This window comes from Pyxicephalus adspersus, chromosome 1, assembly GCF_032062135.1.
Source record: "Pyxicephalus adspersus chromosome 1, UCB_Pads_2.0, whole genome shotgun sequence".
Lineage (NCBI taxonomy): Eukaryota > Metazoa > Chordata > Amphibia > Anura > Pyxicephalidae > Pyxicephalus > Pyxicephalus adspersus.
Window position 1 is genome coordinate 27,335,187 of NC_092858.1, and position 18,987 is coordinate 27,354,173.

General features: G+C 36.7%; 1 protein-coding gene across 1 annotated transcript in view; it reads left to right on the top strand.

The window, feature by feature from the left end:
- The window catches only part of FLT1 (fms related receptor tyrosine kinase 1), a 48,569-nt gene that overhangs the window by 11,042 nt on the left and 18,540 nt on the right, over positions 1 to 18,987 (top strand). The window contains exons 2-10 of the mRNA XM_072398569.1: positions 4,408 to 4,501; positions 5,066 to 5,286; positions 9,919 to 10,043; positions 12,235 to 12,400; positions 12,479 to 12,615; positions 13,464 to 13,638; positions 13,817 to 13,934; positions 17,787 to 17,902; positions 18,002 to 18,158. Of these exons, the coding sequence (XP_072254670.1) occupies positions 4,408 to 4,501; positions 5,066 to 5,286; positions 9,919 to 10,043; positions 12,235 to 12,400; positions 12,479 to 12,615; positions 13,464 to 13,638; positions 13,817 to 13,934; positions 17,787 to 17,902; positions 18,002 to 18,158 (1,309 nt within the window). The remainder of the gene's footprint in view (positions 1 to 4,407; positions 4,502 to 5,065; positions 5,287 to 9,918; positions 10,044 to 12,234; positions 12,401 to 12,478; positions 12,616 to 13,463; positions 13,639 to 13,816; positions 13,935 to 17,786; positions 17,903 to 18,001; positions 18,159 to 18,987) is intronic.

Below are 18,987 nucleotides of genomic sequence, written 5' to 3' on the forward strand. Positions count from 1 at the left end.
TACTTACTACATCTTTTTCCATTTTTGTTTTGAGTTTTCTTTCCATATTTGATGGGTATGTTTTTCTCTATTTTTATAGTATTGCTATGCTGTACCTGTAACAAGACCTAAACAATGGAAAATACATTGTTTGCAATGAGGCTGCAGATACTAAGAATTATAGGGTAGATGATCAGCATTAAAGCTTAAGCTGAACCCACATTAATTCCTCATTATTATTGCTAAAATATACTTTCAAGCACTGTGTGATTCATGGGTGAATGGAAGTATCACTCTCATAATACCGTGTGATTCATCATCTAGTGAATGTCACTGTCACTACTATGACTGACACAATTTCCAGTAACTTTTGAACTACTCTAAGAAGGAGAATATTCACACCATTCTCACCCACACTCCTAATACCCATTCTGTATTTTATTTTATAACACTTATAATGCACAACAATATAATTGATATATATATATATATATATATAAATGTATATTGTATAATATACATATTTATAGTTTTTATTAGGTATTTCACTTTAATAACCTTATGTATTAATCCTAGTCTTATGTGCACATATCTACATATATAATGCAGATAAACTTGAATATTGCTAGCTTTGGCTTTTTTTAGTAATTGGTTTCTTATTGGAGGTGATAGAGAAACATTGTTGGTTTTGAATAGCATGATATGTCGATGAATTGTGCCCCATTTGTTTGAAATGGAGGGGTAGCCTTTCTTATGCAGCATGGCTTTATGGTAAGGCTGTGGGGATAATTGGGATGGTTAGCTCCATTGTAAAGTGTGCTGAAATTGTTAAGCATGGCAGTCCCTGGCTGTGGCCTAGTAGGAGTTCATGAAACTGGAGATAATATATATAAAATAATATGCTGCATGGTAAATGGTTCCGCACTCCCATACAGTTGTCCATATGTAATATATGATTTATTGACATTAATTGTTGTCCATAGTGTACATCTTGTTCATAATTCAAGTTACATTTTTTCTGAGTTCGGGACTTTATATATAGTATTACTATAAGTATTTCTTATAATAATACAGGTGGTGATAAAGGTGATGTAAAAGAAATAGGGGAGCCTTAAATATATTGATTATAATTGGAGCAACTGTGGCACTTTTGCCAGCAACATCTAAAATTGAACTTTATTTGCGCAGGGAAAAGAAGCAAAGAAAATGATTGGTTATCACAAGCAAAACATGGAGCAATGTGCAGCAAAAAGTCTTTAGAGAAGACAATAACCTTTTGTGCAATCAGAATTTAGCTGTAATAATATGATAGCTTAGAATGGAGAAGAGTAGACAATAGAAGAAAGCATTTGGATCTGCTAGAATGCACTAGTCATTGCTGTCCATTTAGCCCTTGTTCCTCTCGAGGTTTTTGGATGAGCTTGTTTTGTAGACTTCCTCTGCTATTTTTGGAATTCTCATTGTTAAGCTTATGTGTAAGCTGCAATGTGGCTTTTTCTTATTAACAAAGATTCCTGGGAACTTTCTCATACTCCTGTTACGGACAACATATTTCTTACAATAGTTTGGGAAGGTTTCCAAACATGTGGAATGTGCTGTGCTACAATGTGTGGAGCTTTTGGGATGGGGCCGTTCAGAAAGCATTGATGATGTACAAAGTGCAATAACCCATCACAACCAAAGGGAAGTTATCTTTTAGGGAAACTGAAATTTAATTATTTGCTATGGAAAACTGCTGTGCAATTGCAGGAAGTAATAAGGGTAAAACAGGCAGGTCCTACATCTAATTCTCTGGATATTTTACCTCCAACCTGTTTATACCTATGTAAATATTTACATCAAAGAATGCGCCCAATTTGAAAACTGTTAAAACTGTTACTGGAGATGGATTTGTTTCATGAAATCTGAATTATATTGTATATATTACCTTCCAATTTACTGATTATGAAAGGGTTCTGTTAGATTAGTTTAATACCTGCAAAACAATGGGCTGGATTTATCAAAGCTCTCCAGGACCGGAGAAGGTAGACTACCATGGGATCATGGAATATACCATGATCTGGTATAAGATTGAAAACATTTGCCAACTAATAGCAATCTAATTTAGGTTTGCTGGATCCCCAAGGTTCCCCCATAATCTTCTCTAGCCTTGGGGAGCCTAATAAATCAGACTCAATGACTTTTGATCGTGCTAGATGTTTAGTGCTCTGGTAACTTTCTTTGCTCCCTGTATTGACTGTTAGCGAGCTTTGCTTCCAGTTCTTTCTGTAGTTTAAGGATCAATTCCCCCTATGTATAAAGATGAAGAAGGGGAATGTATTCTGTAGTCCTGTTCTCCACAAATATGCAAAATAAATGTTGTGAGTGAGCATTGCCCCCCAACACAGGAAGTGTGTTAATATATGGATCACCAGGTGAAAATAAAATTAAAATAAATAAATGCATCCACTATATCTAACAAACACAATATCATATAACACAATGAGAGCATGAGAGGGAGGTTGCACAGTACATAATCATGTAACTATCCAATACTATTGTAATAAGTCTGAAGGAAACCAAATACATTATGATGAAGTCAGGTAATCTAATAATGTAAAACATGGAAGGAAAGGACTTACTTGCATTAGACCTATAAATGTAGCCCCCAAGCACTGGGCAGAAAGGTGTATTGAGCATCTGTTAAGTATTACATTGCACTGTGCCCACCATAGCACTGTGGCCCCACCAGGCTGCATGACCCCACCATCAATGGCTATATAGGTGTAGGATAGAACAACATGGATTATGCATTACAATTCACTGCAGCAGTATATCTTCTTCCCTGAAGTTGCTCTATAAGATAATGAAATAAAGGACATTCTTTTTAGAATATAGAGGTGCACTTTAACTTCCATGTCCTGAGGTCTTTACACCATACAAGATCCTTTTTTCAGAAGGCAAAATAATACAATTTTCCGACACCTTGTGACTGCTGGTGTGTTGCCGGTGTTTATGGCACGTGTTTCTAGCTCAGCACACTCCAGTGTTCCAGATGTTCTGAGCACATTGAATTCATGTGAGCATTGTTCCATGCCACTCAGCAAATCCACTCATGTTGTTTTCATTTAGCGAGTATTAGGCTTTCTGGCTGCTTTGATCTTGACAAGCCTGCATAACAGGTTGACAAAGTTCCCTACTAATCTCTTTTATAATGAACAATTATGTACATTTGTAACATGCTGCATCACTGCATGAGTCATCTGAATCTCTCCGCTGGATTATCCGACCACTCTTGTTTATAAAAACTGAAACCGAGGAAAATGAGAACTGTTACCCAGGGCAGCCAATCAGATAATTGTGAGAAAAAGTGGCCCGTTTTTAGTTCCATTTTAGTGGAACCGGTCGTACGTAAAGCTTACTGCTCGGGGCAGAATAAGACAATGGAGTCATTGTTTTATATTTTTAATTTAAATTGCTTTGCCAAATAATCAGCAATGGAAAATAAATGCCTTTAGTGCCTCCTGTTCTCTATGTTGGACTTTGTCAGTAAAGGTCATACATTTTTTGCCCTGTTCTGCACCCAGATAATATAAATCAGCCTTTCTCTACCCTTTTACCCCAGAGGAACCCTTAGAAATGTTCAGGTCTTGTGAAACCCCTGCTATAATAAATTCAGTAATGCCCTTTACATTGATGGTGAGTGTGGTCATTGATGTCCCTTTTATCATGGTCCAAATTCAATGCTTATAGACAAGCAAAAGATCATGCAAAAACCCTGAACTAAACCCCGCCATTATCTGATGGGGGGATAGTCAGCCATAGCTCAGGGAACCCCTGGCAAATTTGGGAGGAACCTTGGTTGAGAATAGCCGCTATAGATACATATTCAGCACAGTGAGGGCTAAACTTTGTGTTATAGTTTAATAGTTCACTTATTACATTGATATAAACATCTTCTTTTTAGTATGGAACTACTGTATTTAAAAAAAAAACCTTTAGTTACTGATAGATTTATTTAAATTTTTGTTTTGTTATTTGTAGATGTGCTTGCTCTATGTAATAAACAGTACAGTGTCTTTATAAAATGAAAATCCTAAATTACTAAAATGCCTGTGTGCATAAATACATTGATATTAAATTATCATGGTTGGTAGGAGCACTGTAGATATACTGACTATGGACACTTTTGCTGTCATGTGCAGTCTCATTACTCATAGCCAATCAAAGAGTTTGGGAGCTGATCATCCTTTTCATCATTCACCTAAGTTACAAGTAAGGCTGTGATATAATTTAACATATTTTTCAACTGGGCTTCACTTTGAAAGGTATATTCTGTAAATGGGTTGAATTGTAGTATTTGTATGAATATGAACATTCTTGTCATTTGGGTATTATTCTGACACTTCATTCATTTCTGAAATACTAATTTATTCTTTTACCTCTTAGGATACAGCTCTGGTTCCAAGGTTGCAACTGTATTGAATGTAAAAGCAAAAGAATTGGTTGTACAAGCAGGGCAGCCTATTCACCTGTCATGCAGGTAAGAACTCATATGCAATGCTTTTGGTTACATTTACATGTCCATAGACAACCTGTTTCTGTCTGTAAAAGCAGCAATAAGCATGCATTTTCCCTGTATCTGAATTCCTATATGGCTATAGTTAAACATTAAATTGTAGGGACTGTGAAACACGACAAAACTTCACGAATAGCAAAAATAAAGCAAGGAAAAAGTTATTTCGACAGTTCTAGTAGGTTATAAATAACTGGTATGTGGTCTCTAAGTAGACAGAAATAGTTTTAGATAAAATAGGGCCCTAAAAGTGGAGAAATCCAACACCCTACACCCCTAAACCACCAAAAGTTTTTGTTGCTAAAATGAAAAATGGCTATGTACAAACAAACAGGTATTACACTTTTCTACTTGCTAAAAAAATAATTACTACTTGCTTGCTTGATTTATATATACTATTGCACCTTGAATTAATGAATAAGCATATATTTTATTTTGTTCAAAAATGTTGTTTATCCAGCTTCTTGTTTATCCTTGGATATCATTAATTTTGATATCATTGACATCTTAAGCTTTGTCTGTTTTTTACAGTGGTGACCAAACACTTTCCTGGAAATTCCCTGCTGCCTCAAGAAAAGAAAGTAACAGGTTCCATGTTATGGAGAATGTGTGCCATGGAGGTGCTAATGCCCTGTGCCAAACAAATTTAACTCTGCACAAAGCACTGATCAGTGACACTGGATTCTACAGATGCCAGTACAAGCACCTCCCTTTATCCAAGAAATCATCTGCTGTCTACGTATATGTTACAGGTAAAGCTGAACCGTCTGCTGTATAATGAAAATGTAATTGTTGATAACATTAAGGGTCATTTCACACCCATGGTGAGCTACAACAATCTGCTGCAGACAACTCAAGTTCTATCCTCTCCTACAAACCTGTCCATATTCAAGTGAACGGTAGAAGTTTGGAACCATTTTTTGCACTATGCGCCAGATTGTTACTTTTAGTCATGCAGTTATTAAGATTGGTACTGTAGCTGCAGTCATATTCAAATCCATGTATCCACCGTGCAATTTTCTAGGTGCCCAAGAGCTGCCATTTGGATGATTTCACATTATGGGTGTGAAAGGGCCCAAATCCAGAATACCTTGACTTTTGTTCTGGCTAGACTTGGAAAGTATAATACTTTTATTGGGTTTCCAACTCTGTAGTAATAGGCGAATCTGCCTAGGTTCAATTTGTTTAAGGCTCAGAGCGTGTGCTAGGTTGCCCAACTTGGTTGGAGACCACATATTGGTAAGTCAACATAGAATGGGATCTTCTGTTGCTGGAGTTTTCCTTTGAATGAAGGTCTCCTCCTCACCCCCACCCTTTGTAGGGAAGTAGATGAAGAAGCATCATACTGTTGAGCTCAGCTTTCTGTCCCTTCTGTCACTGCTGTCTTCTCCTTCTCCTGCATTTTACTTGCACTGTTCTGCTTTTTCCACCTATTCTCCAAACTCTGCTGTACAAAAACTGAAAGAGCCTGATATCAAGTCAAACTCCTACATCTGGCATATTGCAAATTTTAGAGCAGCATTATTTGAACCATCTGCATGTGGAGTAATCCTTAACCAATGTACTTGGAAATAGAAAATATATAGGTTACCTTCACAAGAATGTTTGTTGTGAATACAGGTTCACCTCACTTCCCTTCTTTTCACCTCCCTTCAAACTTTAGTAAATCAAGACCATGAAAAAAGCACTTCCAATGGACACCAAGACGCGTTCCCTTCAATCCCAGCTATTGTTTCCTTGTTTGCCTACTGGTGGCTCAATTACAGTTCTTGGCTGAACTTTTGTCCCCTCTGTTTCATCCTCTGGAACTGCAAACTTCCTGAGGGCCAGACATCCCCACCAATAGTGTCTTTGGATCAGGAAGCTGTGAGCTGGGGAGGATAAGTGTGTCAAATGTTATCCCAATGGCTTATGTCTTGTAATTCCATGCCCAAAATGTGATGGGCTCGAGGTAAAAGTGGATAAAAATACCTTCCTGGAAAAAACACATTGGCTTTTGACAATTTGGCTGTTTTAGTGGAAGGATGCAGATTCTCCTTCACTTCGTGCTCGACGGCGCCAACGGTTCCTACATTAATGATGTAGTCCAAGGTCTTTTGGCCGTGTTTGTGTGGAAAGGAAATTATAAACTTGTTAATTACACAAACTGTTGTAAGAACTATAACTTAGCGTGATGTGTACTTTCTTTATGTGACCGCTGACCTTAGAATTACTTTGATCATGTTTACGTCAATCCTATATATCTTTTATGTTTATTTCTAGTTCACACACAACTGTTATCTAGACTGAAGATTTAGGTTAATGTTGGTAATCAATAGTTAATATTAGTGCATTAATTGGAGAGCTGGTGTAAAGCTAATTCATGGGTAACTGGACAAGCTTAGGGGCAAATTGAATATTAATTAAGGTACAGAGTAGTAAAATAATAGTACATTCACATGATAAAATCCTAAAATAACCATATCAATGTTTCATTGCTTTGAAACTTTGTTTCTATGTAAAGTTTGTATTGTATATGGGTATGTTGACAGCTGTATTTGTTATTCCATATTTAAGCTTTACTTCCTACTTTTCGGCTCTTCTTCATCCATTTCTGGGATTTAAAACACCTTACCTGTCAGCAAAGCCGCAAACCAGATCTTTATTTACTACTTCTTTACAATACAACTATGTCACCCCAGCCTGTGACTGGCCAGTTAAAGGACAGCAAAATACACAAATGTCACCCCCTGCTCCATATTTTTGACAGCATGTTCTTTTTTACCATATGTGCATGTAGCACCTAATAATTCAGCACTAATACACATAGGTGCATTTTGGGTGTTATTTTATGTCAAACTCTAATGTATGTAATGCTCAATAATTTTTGCAATAGTCCATTTACTGGGGCCAGATATATTTACTCCATATAGTAGTTTCTTGAGTCTGTTTGGTACTTGTAGGATCAATCAGAAATCAAAAAGCACCATGGCCAACTCATTTACCATCCTCAGGCTTAATAGCAAGGTGGGAAATAAATTGGTTTCCAACAATAGTAGGTTTGTTGAGCAGAATAGTCTTGTACTCTAGCGAGGGACCAGAAATTAGCTAATGTAATTATGGAGGAAGGGCAAGGGAAATGAACGGAAACGAAGAAGGGAGAAGGATAAAACTAATGAGAATAAAGAAAAAGAAGAAAAAGAAAGGCGAAAAAAGAAAAGCAGTATAAAAGGGGCAAAGATTTGCATAGAGATCTCGAAATGTGTTCACCGATAATACACACTGCTTTAAAGATTTTTCCCATAAAGATGTAAACAGTAAGAAGAGCATAACATTAGTTATGTGACTGAGGTCTCTGAATTTTCTGGCTACAGCGCATGGTGACATGATGTCTGCAGGGCAGCTTGTTGAGCACCTTGTAGTGTTATCTGTGATAGAATACAGGAAATTGCTGTACAGCACTAGCAAAGTTTGGAATTGTTATGTTAATCCCTTGACATGAATGAATTTGTCCCTTGGGGAATGCCAGTAATCAGCTCTATGGATGATTAAAAGTAAGGAACTAATGACCTTTTCACACATCCACCACTCCTGAAAAACAACCCTATTTCCCTGTTACATTATACAAGTCTTTCAATGTCTCTAAAATAGGAAGAATTAGATTATTGTGAAAAGGTTGCCATGGCCAGGTTTCATAATACATATTTCCGTTTATTTCTGAGCCAGATTTTCCTTTAACGGATACATTCAAAGCTGGTAATATGTGCCAAGAAATTCAGCGATAAGCTGTCAACCTGCTGGGTCGCTGATCCGTTACCCTTCAATGAATATAATAGCCATCTGTGTAAAATAACACAACTAACCAGAGTGGCTACCAGAAAGTAGTTTACCTTGTGTAAAATGTACCTTACTAGGGTAAATAGTATAGTATAGTGCCCTATACATATTTGCTTGCATGCAGATGGTTGGCTATAATGTTGGCTTCTTACTCACACCATGTCTTCTACCTAAATGGCAGATTATGTTTTTAAAGCTAAAAATTTTCCACCTGTATGTTGACTTCCACTGTTCCTCCTTTCCAACCCATATCAACATGCTAATTACATTTCAAAATAAAACCTTTTCATTTTCATTGCATAACTTGTTTTATGCAGGCAGTAATCACTAGTTTTGTGCAATGCAGGCAGATCCCGTTGCATGCCATAGGATGGCTCTTGGGAAAAATACAAATATTAAAATGCCTTGATCAGTGGATGTCAGTTTTGGGTAATGGATATTCCTAGGCAGGATGCATCTGAATGCAGTCTGCCATAGGACAATGTCCACATAGGACAATGTCCACACCAGATTCATTTCTTTGCTTTATCCTCCTATCCTCACGTTTCTCTTTAGATTTTTGCATGCTGCAAATCCGGGCTCTCATTGCTTACCCTACTTTTCCCAGGCCTGCTATGGCCAATAATGCTAGATGCCTTACAGTAAAGGTGGCCTTCCCGATTCAATGGTTTCAAAATCTAAACCCCAATTATGCATACAGATTACAGATGTTTTATTTATCTGTAGCCTGGTCAGTGGCTAAAAGTATTAAAGCCAATGGGCCTGATTAAAATTCTCCAAGACTGTAGAAGATAGACCACCACGGGATAACCTGGGTGAGAACCAAAATGGATCTCCAGCCTTGGAGAGCTTTAAAAATCAGGCCAAATGGGTCAATATAAAGGCCACCTAACTAAGCTTTTCATAAGCAGGTCACCAGTGGGAGTCCACATTTTTCTATCATGACGAGCATGCTAAATAGGATATATAGTTATAGCAATATTCGCATTAGAAGGATGTTCTTAAAGGAACAGAATAAGTTTCATAAGTAAAAAAACCTCAAACACTTGCCACTAAAATAGAATAGCTTATGTTGGAGTTTCCTCTTTCTTATTACAGGGCAATTTCCCCTCTTTGTTCTAGAAATAAGATATGGTGATATCATCTACCAATCAGTTCTGATTTTGTGTGGGTGTGTGTACCTCACGCTCATCTATTCTCCAATCAGAGAACAGTTACATTCTTTCATTCTCATAGGACATGCAAGGGAATGAACTGGTTGACTTCAGTTTCTGTACCGTTTCAGCAGTGGCTGAAGTCATCCCACCTTCAGGCCAGTTCCTCATTCTCCTTTTTTGCCTTTTTTTTAACATTTTCCATTTTCTCACTTTTAAATAACAAACCGGGTGAGGTTTTATTGCTTAAAGCATTTTTATTTCTATATATTTATAAACATATGAACACACAACACACAATAGGCTTGAAGAGAAACTATGTATTGGAGCTTGTTGCCTTCTTAATGTTACTATTACTGATTGATGTTTTCTATTGGTTGCATATTTTTTTACTGCTAATATCTTTTTTTTCAGAGCCAAACAGTGCATTCGCAGATGTACAAAAAGAACAACCACATGTAATTACTATAACTGATGGACAGAAGTTAGTTATCCCTTGTCGGGTTACCTCTCCCAACATCACCGTCACATTAAAACAGGTAATACAAATGCCCATACATGACTTGTTGGTAAAATGGTCTTTAAAATAGAAATAGAGCTCTGTTCACTGTTTAAAGTGCTGAAATATATTCATCATTTCCCTCAACCAAAAGGCTACTGTTGATCCTCCACAATAGGCCCAGTACTGGACAATTACCCAAAGGGGGACCAACCTCCAACATCTCCTAAAGGAACCAGTATGCTATTCTGCAATTTAAACTGGGGATTTCCTTGCCTACAGCTAATACAAACTACCTGGTCGGTTGTCCAATACAGAGACACCAAATATCATTTTCTTTAATAATTCCCCTGCGGAAGCCTAATTGGTGAAACACGTCAGGATTTGAGACCTTTCTAATCATGGAAATATCCAACTTAACTATATTTCTTTCCTTGGACTTTTCTATACAAATGAAATTAATAGGAATTCTCCAGTAAATCTCATGCAATAATGAGGGTTTAAGGTCTATGACAACATGTCATATAATCCTTTTGTTACCTGTGTTGCTTAAAATTAGGTAAACAATATTTAGTATGAAGACCTCTCCAAACCCCATGCATTAATGAAGGTTAAGGTCTATCATATTATGTTTAATTATGTCCTTTTTGTATGTATGATTCAATTGTAAAGTACCTTTAAATATAAAACGTATTGAGCCCCATTGACACCTTCTTTTTCCTGAAAAATTAAATACCCAAATTTTTAAAAATGCACAGCGCTTTTGGATTGTAGTGTTTGCTGGAAACTATCATGAATGACCGTTTCCATCAACAGAAATTTGACAGGCCCTTTTTTATGGAAATACAATGTTGCAAAATGTCAATAAAGCAAGTAGGGATTGTTCTTTGATAAAAATGCTTCATTCCTAAATATATGATATGATTAGGAGTAAGACTAAGTATAGATAAAAAACACATTAATGTCTGCCAAGACTTCAAAAAAACACTTTTATTCAGCAGCATTTTTGTATGTGCTGATTCTAACTATACTAGTTAATACAAGTGAGTGTGAATGTATCTCGGATTTACCTGAGGTTTATCTTAGGGAAGGCATTTGTTTTGAGTCTAACAATATTTGTACATGAAGAGTAAAATGCCTGTAAGACTCCTAGATGACATTTCCACCTAATAACACATGATCCCTTTTCTTATAGGTTCTTGATTGAATCTCACATCCTATTTATTTGTGTATCTGTATTATTTTTTCTTCTCCGTAATGGTTACTTACTAATGGTAATTACTAGGAAAGAATAGACAGAAATATTTACTCTTCCCAGCTTATCCAAAGCTAAAAATAAAAATCTCTGGCATCAGACTTAAACAAAAAGTTCAGGTTAAGTTTGACTGTGCTTCTATAATACATTATTTTAGGTTTGTGTTATGGACCCAAGCATTATCGTTTCCTTTTATAGTTACAACTCTCATCAAGTGCTGTATGTTGACAATCAGTCATTACGTCTTATGGGGTCCATATGACACACCTGTATAGAAATAATTAAAAACCCATTGCATTCCTTGCTCTAAGAACACATTCTATTTATAGCTACATAAAACATCTAAAAATACAACTTGTTATTGCTTGACAAACAAGACCTTGTTGTGTGGTAAACCTAATGACTGTTAAGATTAGACCAGTTTGAGTTCCCATTTAATGACGTGTATATTTATAGGCATAGGAAGTCTATCCCATTCAGGGTTTTCTGAAGTCCCAGGAATATCTTTAGAGCGGACTGTCTGCTGAACTGCCGCACTGCATGGGAAACTGTTTAAAGCTAAGAATAAAAGCACGTCACTCTTCAAGACTTCCGATCTTACAGGGAGAATCACAGCAGGTGCCCAAGTGTCTCATTCAGAACATGAGCAGGACATGTTTTGTAAGGGCTTTAGAAAATGAGGATGACATTTATCTTGTATGCTCTTTGATGGTTTTTTATTACGAGATGGAATTTGTGTTGGGTTTCTGAGTATTTTTAAATCTTGTTGCCCTTTGTTTTTTGTTTTACAAGCTACTACATAAGACAAAATGTTTGTAATTGTTTAAACAGTATTCTTAAATAATACATTGACCTGATCTTGAGCCATTTTCGTACTCATTGTAGAGTTCTTCTTTGGCCAAACAAACTAATTTGTACTGCATTAATTAATTAATTTTATTAAAAAAATATTTGTAATGTTTTTGTTTATTGATAGCTCTATGGAGTTGTGCTGTCTAAACCTGGTTCTAAGTCTGTTGTTTGGGATAGCAAAAGGGGCTTCATCATTCGAAAACCAAACTACATGTTTTTTGACCTCTTACGCTGTGAAGCTGTAGTGAATGGTGTCATCCACACCTCAACCTTTTTGACACACAGACAATGTGAGTAACTAATACCATTTTAATGTTTCCTGATATTCACTGCTTCAACACCAGTAACATATTGATCATTGTTTGCAGCCAGTGAAATTCACAGTGTTAAGCTTAGTGTACCAAGCTCCATCAAAGTGCTGCGTGGTGAAACTTTGTCAATCAACTGCACTGCAACTACTGACCTGAATTCTAGAGCTGAAATACAATGGACGTACCCTGGCTTGGTAAGGTTCTGCCATTTACCTATCCAATAACTGCTTATAATGGACCGTTACCTAGATAAAATGTCTTAGACACACTGGAGAAGGGAGTTGCTTAAGTAAAACGTTTCCCATTGTTGCCTGTCTATGGCTAACCTTAGCACCCACATACACGTTATCCCACTGGAGCCCACCCAAGTCTTTCAGCTTTGGGTAGGATAATTGAATAAAAATTTTGCATAGTTTAAATAACTCAAGTGACAAAGTAAATACATTTGCATTACTTTTGTATTTTTTTTGGGTGAAGCTATGAATGGGTAACCAGGGTAAGCATTTGCAGCCGGGGCTGGCAAGCATTAAAGAATGCAGACAACCATATAGTAGTGTCCCTAGTTTGGCAAATGCTAAGGAGGGATTTCCAATGCTTTTTCGTTGTGTCCCCAGGATAAAAACACAAGCCTTACACTATACCTTACTGAAGAATTAATTTAAAGAAGGCAGTGCATTGGAAAAAAAGTACACGGTACACAGTATATTTTGCACTTTTTCCTATAACATGGTATAAGAAAAAAGTTGTGTATAAATATAGAGAGATTTTTTTTTCTAACAATAGTCTAAAAAGCTGATTGGTTGTTGTGTCTTACTGCATCCTGCACAATACCCGTGTTCATTTCACTGCATTTATTTAAATAATTACAATGATTTCACAAAACATTGAAGAAGGGAAGTGGATATGTTCCCCAAACAACCAATAAGATCCTGAATGCAACTAATTGACAACCAAATCATTTGCAATAATTTGTTTACACAGAATATGAAATGTTGCATGTTATATATATCCTTTGATAAAATCTATAATTCATTCATTGCAGAAATATGGAGAACTTGCTCAGATCAGAAAGTGGATCTCCCTTACCAACTCTGAAGCTGTGGTTCACAGCATGATGACAATTCCTAAAAAGCATACAGTTTACCAAGGAATGTACATCTGTACTGCAAAGAATGGACCTACAACTAAATCTGACAGCACTACAGTTCGTGTTCATGGTACGCAGTATAACATTCTATAACCATTTCGTATTGTCTACAAATGCTTCACTGGATGTATAAAATGTACACTGGTCTGAACTCTGAAATGTAGAAAATGTTCTCTGATTGACAGATGCAGTTTATTTTAAACATTGGGAATGGTTTAAGCCTAATTTTTTGATCTGTTTTCTTTCAGCAAAAGCATTTCTTAATGTAAAACCCCTAAAGAAAGGTGTGTTAGAAGCTGTTGTGGGACAGAAGTCTTTTCATATAGCAATTAAAGTCAGAGCTTTTCGTCCTCCTGAAGTAATATGGTAAGTGTGATGTTCCATTATGTGTGTCAGGAAGAATTGTTGAGCCTTAGGGAACACTGAAAGAAACAGTTCAGCATTTTGCATCAGGCATGACCTCGGAGACAAGGGCCTTGATTTATGAAGGCTCTCCAAGGCTGGAGAGAATACACTTTCAGAAGTGAAGCTGGGTAATCCAGCAAACCTGGAATGGATCTGGTCCAGGATTCAAAACATTTGCTAGCAAATAGCAAATGATTTTTTAAAATCCATTCCATGTTTCCTGGATCACCCAGCTTCACTTCTGAAAGTGTATTCTCTCCAGCCTTGGAGAACTTTAATAAATCAGGGCCAAGGGGTTTAGGTTTTTAGGAATGGGATAGAGGCTTAGCACTATTAACAACTTTTAAAAAATTCCAGGTAACATTTTTTTTCTTTGTGATAGGAGGTGTACAACAGAGGCACTCATGAGTAAAGTGTTGTGGGAGCAAAGAACTTAGAATAAGTTAAGCTGTCTGATTTTAGTGTGGTTTCTGCATGTGCTGGAAAACATTATAGTACAGAATTTGTTATATGTAGGTTACATGTATTTGACTGTTTAATTAAAGTGAACCTGTGATTGGCTCCCCACATATATATGGGGAACTTGTGGCTCTCTACCGTTTCTTGATAAGGCAGCGCTGTTGGCCATTCACAGGCCACTCACTGCCATGAGTTCAGCCAACCAATGCACCTTTGCAGCCATAGTAATTTTATTTATAATTATATTCAGAAAGCAATGGCTCACTATTGCAGAGATGTGATGCTGTAGGTGATGTTTTACAGAGTTGGAGTAGCTCTGCCATAGCTGCTCAATCCTCAAAATGAATTCCCAAATTTGCTCCCCCTTTCCCACTACCATATTGGAGATTCATTACTCTTACCAACAGTAAATGCATTCTCCCCACCAGAAATAGTTGGTGTATTATTTGATTTAAATATTTATGCAATAGTTGTGGGCAGAATGGTCATTGCTCAGGTAAGCAAATCCTGTAGTAAATAGACTTGACCTCTGCCCAAAAAAGTTGCAGTGTACTATCACATATACTTCCCTGTTCTATCCAGCGAGTGATGTGTGTAGTTTATGAATGGACAGCATGTCAGGCTCCCCTTCAATGAGTAATGAGTCACGTCCTTTCACACACACGGCCAGACTCTGTTTACAATGAGTATTTTCTCCTATCGCCCTAAAACCTGCTGATTCAAGCTTTCTGCAGTCACTATGCCAAAACAGTCTTATTCATTCACAGACAATGCAAACTTTTCAGTTTCTCAAAATCTGAGTCTCTTATTATTCTTACACATTGGTGCTCACACACAGAAAATCACGATGTCCAATGAGTAAGGAAAAGTTATCCTGGATGATAATTTGGTTTGATTTAAAAAAGAAGTAAAGATTGTTAACTTTGTAAACTTAGTATCACCTTGGAGATTAAGGTAAAGAGTATTCATTTGTAATACCCCACTAGAGAAAACTTTAGGACAGGATCTTTATTGGCACATGATTGGTAAACTGAAAACAACTCTGTCTGACGAAGGCCCATTTCAGACTTGCCGTCAAAAAACTAACAATTCGCCACTCCCGGGTGCTCCTATTAACTACTATGTGTTGTAATTGTTAATAGTAGATTCGAGAACTTTTCTGTCCTGCAGTTGAATAAAGTTGAGTTCAGTTCTTCCTCCAGAGGAGGAAAAGCAATTGGGCATCTAGTCAAGTGACTTGTCATTTCCAGGAACTGCGCCGTGATCCACTGCCTGCAAACATTTACAAAATGATTGCCAACCCCTTCCATTCCATTGAATAGTAGTAGTTGGGAGCGCATGTGGCAAAATGCTTAAGTCAGCTGCAAGTCTGAAATGGCCTTCACTAAGCTCAGTAAACTTTCAGTTGCTAATTCTTCAGTAATATACCCCAAATATTTTCTACATTTTTATGCTCCAAATATAATATTATATATAAATATATAAAATAATCACATCTTACTATGCTCCTCCATCTCTTAGATTCTAAGCTCCTGGAGCCATTCAATGTTAGGTAGGTGGAGCTATTGACTGGCTCCTTATTGATTCTGGTCCAGTTTTTCCTTAAAGAGATTTGTGAATTGGCAAAATGGCAGGTTCTCCAGTAAGAGTAACTCCCACCAACTCACAAGCTTATTTTCATTGTGTTCTCCTGCTTCTCCATTTCTCTATCAATAAACCAGATGATTCTGAGTATAGGGGTGCATATGACAACCTGTTGGCCTGTGCAGCCCAGTCCCCAAGTCCAAAGACTGTAATATGAGGAAGTCAATAAACATGTGTAAGCTCCAACTCTATCTGATATGGATCTTCCACAACATTTGGTTTTCCAGCTCTAATGACAGAACAAAGCAACACCAAACGTTACTATCAGTGAGACAGGAATTTGTTTTGCAAAAAAACGCTCAATTTTTCCTGAATGGGCGACCTGAGAGGGTCTCTTTATAAAGAAGGCTGTAACTTTTCTTCAAAATCAAGTTGCCATTCAAGCTATAATTTGCTGATGAGGATATGTTTTAATACTGCACCATTGGCAATGCATAACAATGTCATTTTTGCCTCACTTATTGTAGTCAGTTCTTGGCAGTGAGGCCTAACATTCTAAAATTATATAAAGAAGACACAAAACACCTTTGATAAACAATGCTATCTATGAGGCTAATCTGATATTTAGTGCCGTCATTATCGGCCCAGTGTATTATACCTGAAACAAAGGTTTGCGTGAGAGATCTAATTAGGAAAACAAATATAGTAAGTGGGAATAGCCTCCATACCCTCAGTTCCCGAAATAGTAAGGGAAAACAATTAATTGTTAATTTGGCCCTAAGGTCATGGACTCTGTTTCCCATAAGGTTCTGTAGCAGAGAAGCTATTCCAGTTCACATGATGTTATTTGTTCTAAACAATTAATGGTGTTTTCCTGTCCTTTACATAATTGAAATCCAAGGGCCGCTGGTGGCCTATTAATAAGGGCTCTCAGCCTAACTTTTTAGGTAACACTGATCATCTCCACCATTCTGACAAACATGATCTTGTACAGCAAGACAATAATATAATCAAGTTTGTCAGTAGAATTTTTTACATATATTTCTTTTTCCTACTAGAATCTTATGTCTCCATTGTTCTTAGCAAAAAATGTTCAGATTGTTTCCCTGTTAGACGCTAAGACACAGCTGTGTCTATAGAATGTTGTGCAAATGTACCTTGGGAATTATTATATGAAAACACATTTAGTAGACACAGCTGTCTATTGTAACCCCATATTTCAAAAAATATATATCTCTCATTGAAAATTAACCAAAAAGATCTCCCCTTGAATATAAAAAAACAATAACAGACAAGATTTTGCAAGTGCAAAAAACTCAGTGGATTAAACATAAACTTCATCTTTCAGCAAATATGTTATTGTAAAGTAGGGAAATTCAATAACTTACTCTTGTCATTAATATTTGTTACATATCACAGGTCCTTATGTCCTTGGGTTATTAGGGAAACCACTGTGTCCTGAACAGTTGTTGCTTGCTGCTGGAACCCCTATGCATTGCATCCAGGCATTACCCCATAAATGTGTATTGTTGTTTGCATAATGCAAATTACAAATTGTTAGGCAAACATTCTGTAGTCCAAGCTGTAAATAGTAACTTAAATATCTATGCCTAAATATTTTCTTGTAAATCAATGCTTAAAAAACTAATTCAGAATAAGAAATGCAACAAAGTTTACAAATATTATTTTTATTTGCATAAATGGTTAACTTTTAAGATCTAAGATTACCTAAAATAATCCTTCCAATCATATTTGAAACATTGCCTGAACCTATAGCCTCATTATTAAAAATGTGGTAGAAGAAGATGCAGGGGATTACACGGTGGTCCTGCGACTAAAGCAATGGAACCTAACCAAAAATTTAACCATGACCCTCAAAGTGAACGGTACATTGATTACATTTTTCTTCTTTGTTTATTCCCTTAACATGTGCACATATTGTAGACAATGTCACCTATATTGAAATCCCCTTTTGTTTTTAACAGTGAAGCCTCACATTTATGAAAAATCAACCTCTATCCAAGAACCAGATCCACGCACGCTAGGCAGCAGGCAAACACTGACTTGCACAGTGTATGGTGTTCCGCCACCTACTATAACTTGGACCTGGCATCCATGTCCGAGAAATTACTCTGGGTCAAGGTGAGCATTATGGGAAGAAAAACAACCTATGAATAACATACACATTTGTTATTTAAAACCACATTGAAGTCAAAATAACAAATATAAGTTCAGTTAGATGTTTTGCTAACCACCTTCATTTTTTGAGTCACAGTAGTTCAATATCCACTAAAGTTTGACCTAGTGCATGTTGTGATTTAACAAAGCTGGTCAAACACTCTCTTTTTCATCTTTGATACTTCAATTGGACTTCAATTATGTTAAGAGAAATATGTAGGCTGCAATGCTGACCTTCCTCAGCTATTCTAGTTGTCTGGCTTAAATGCTGATCCTCTAATTTCTATTAGTTTCTGACCAAGAGTTAACTGATTTTTCTTACAGGAGGTTTAGGTTAGCTTTTACTTGCCACAGCTGAAGTATTTTGGTCTGCCATTTGGGCACCGTCAGTGATTCCAGGGCAGGACAGACAAACTGATGCTGCACAGATTAGATCTGAGTTGGTGTACATGTGTCTTATGCGTCAGAGTAATGCTACTAGTGCTGGACATGCATATTACTTTTGTAATTACTTAATTAGATTAAAAATGTCCTATCCTAATTTTCTAGTCTTAAAAAAAAGAAATTGGCAGGTGACCTAAACCATTGATGTCCATCTAAAAGTTATCATGTTTAGTCTAAGTTGAGTTTCAATATATTGAGCATGAATAGTTTATCCTCCACCAGTTATTTGGTGTAAAATCATTTACTTCTCTAATTCCCTATTACTTACTAAAAAAATTCTTGATACTCTTGGTCTCAATGACTTAGTCAATGAAAGTATTAAGGCCAGTGGGTCAGTATAACATCCACG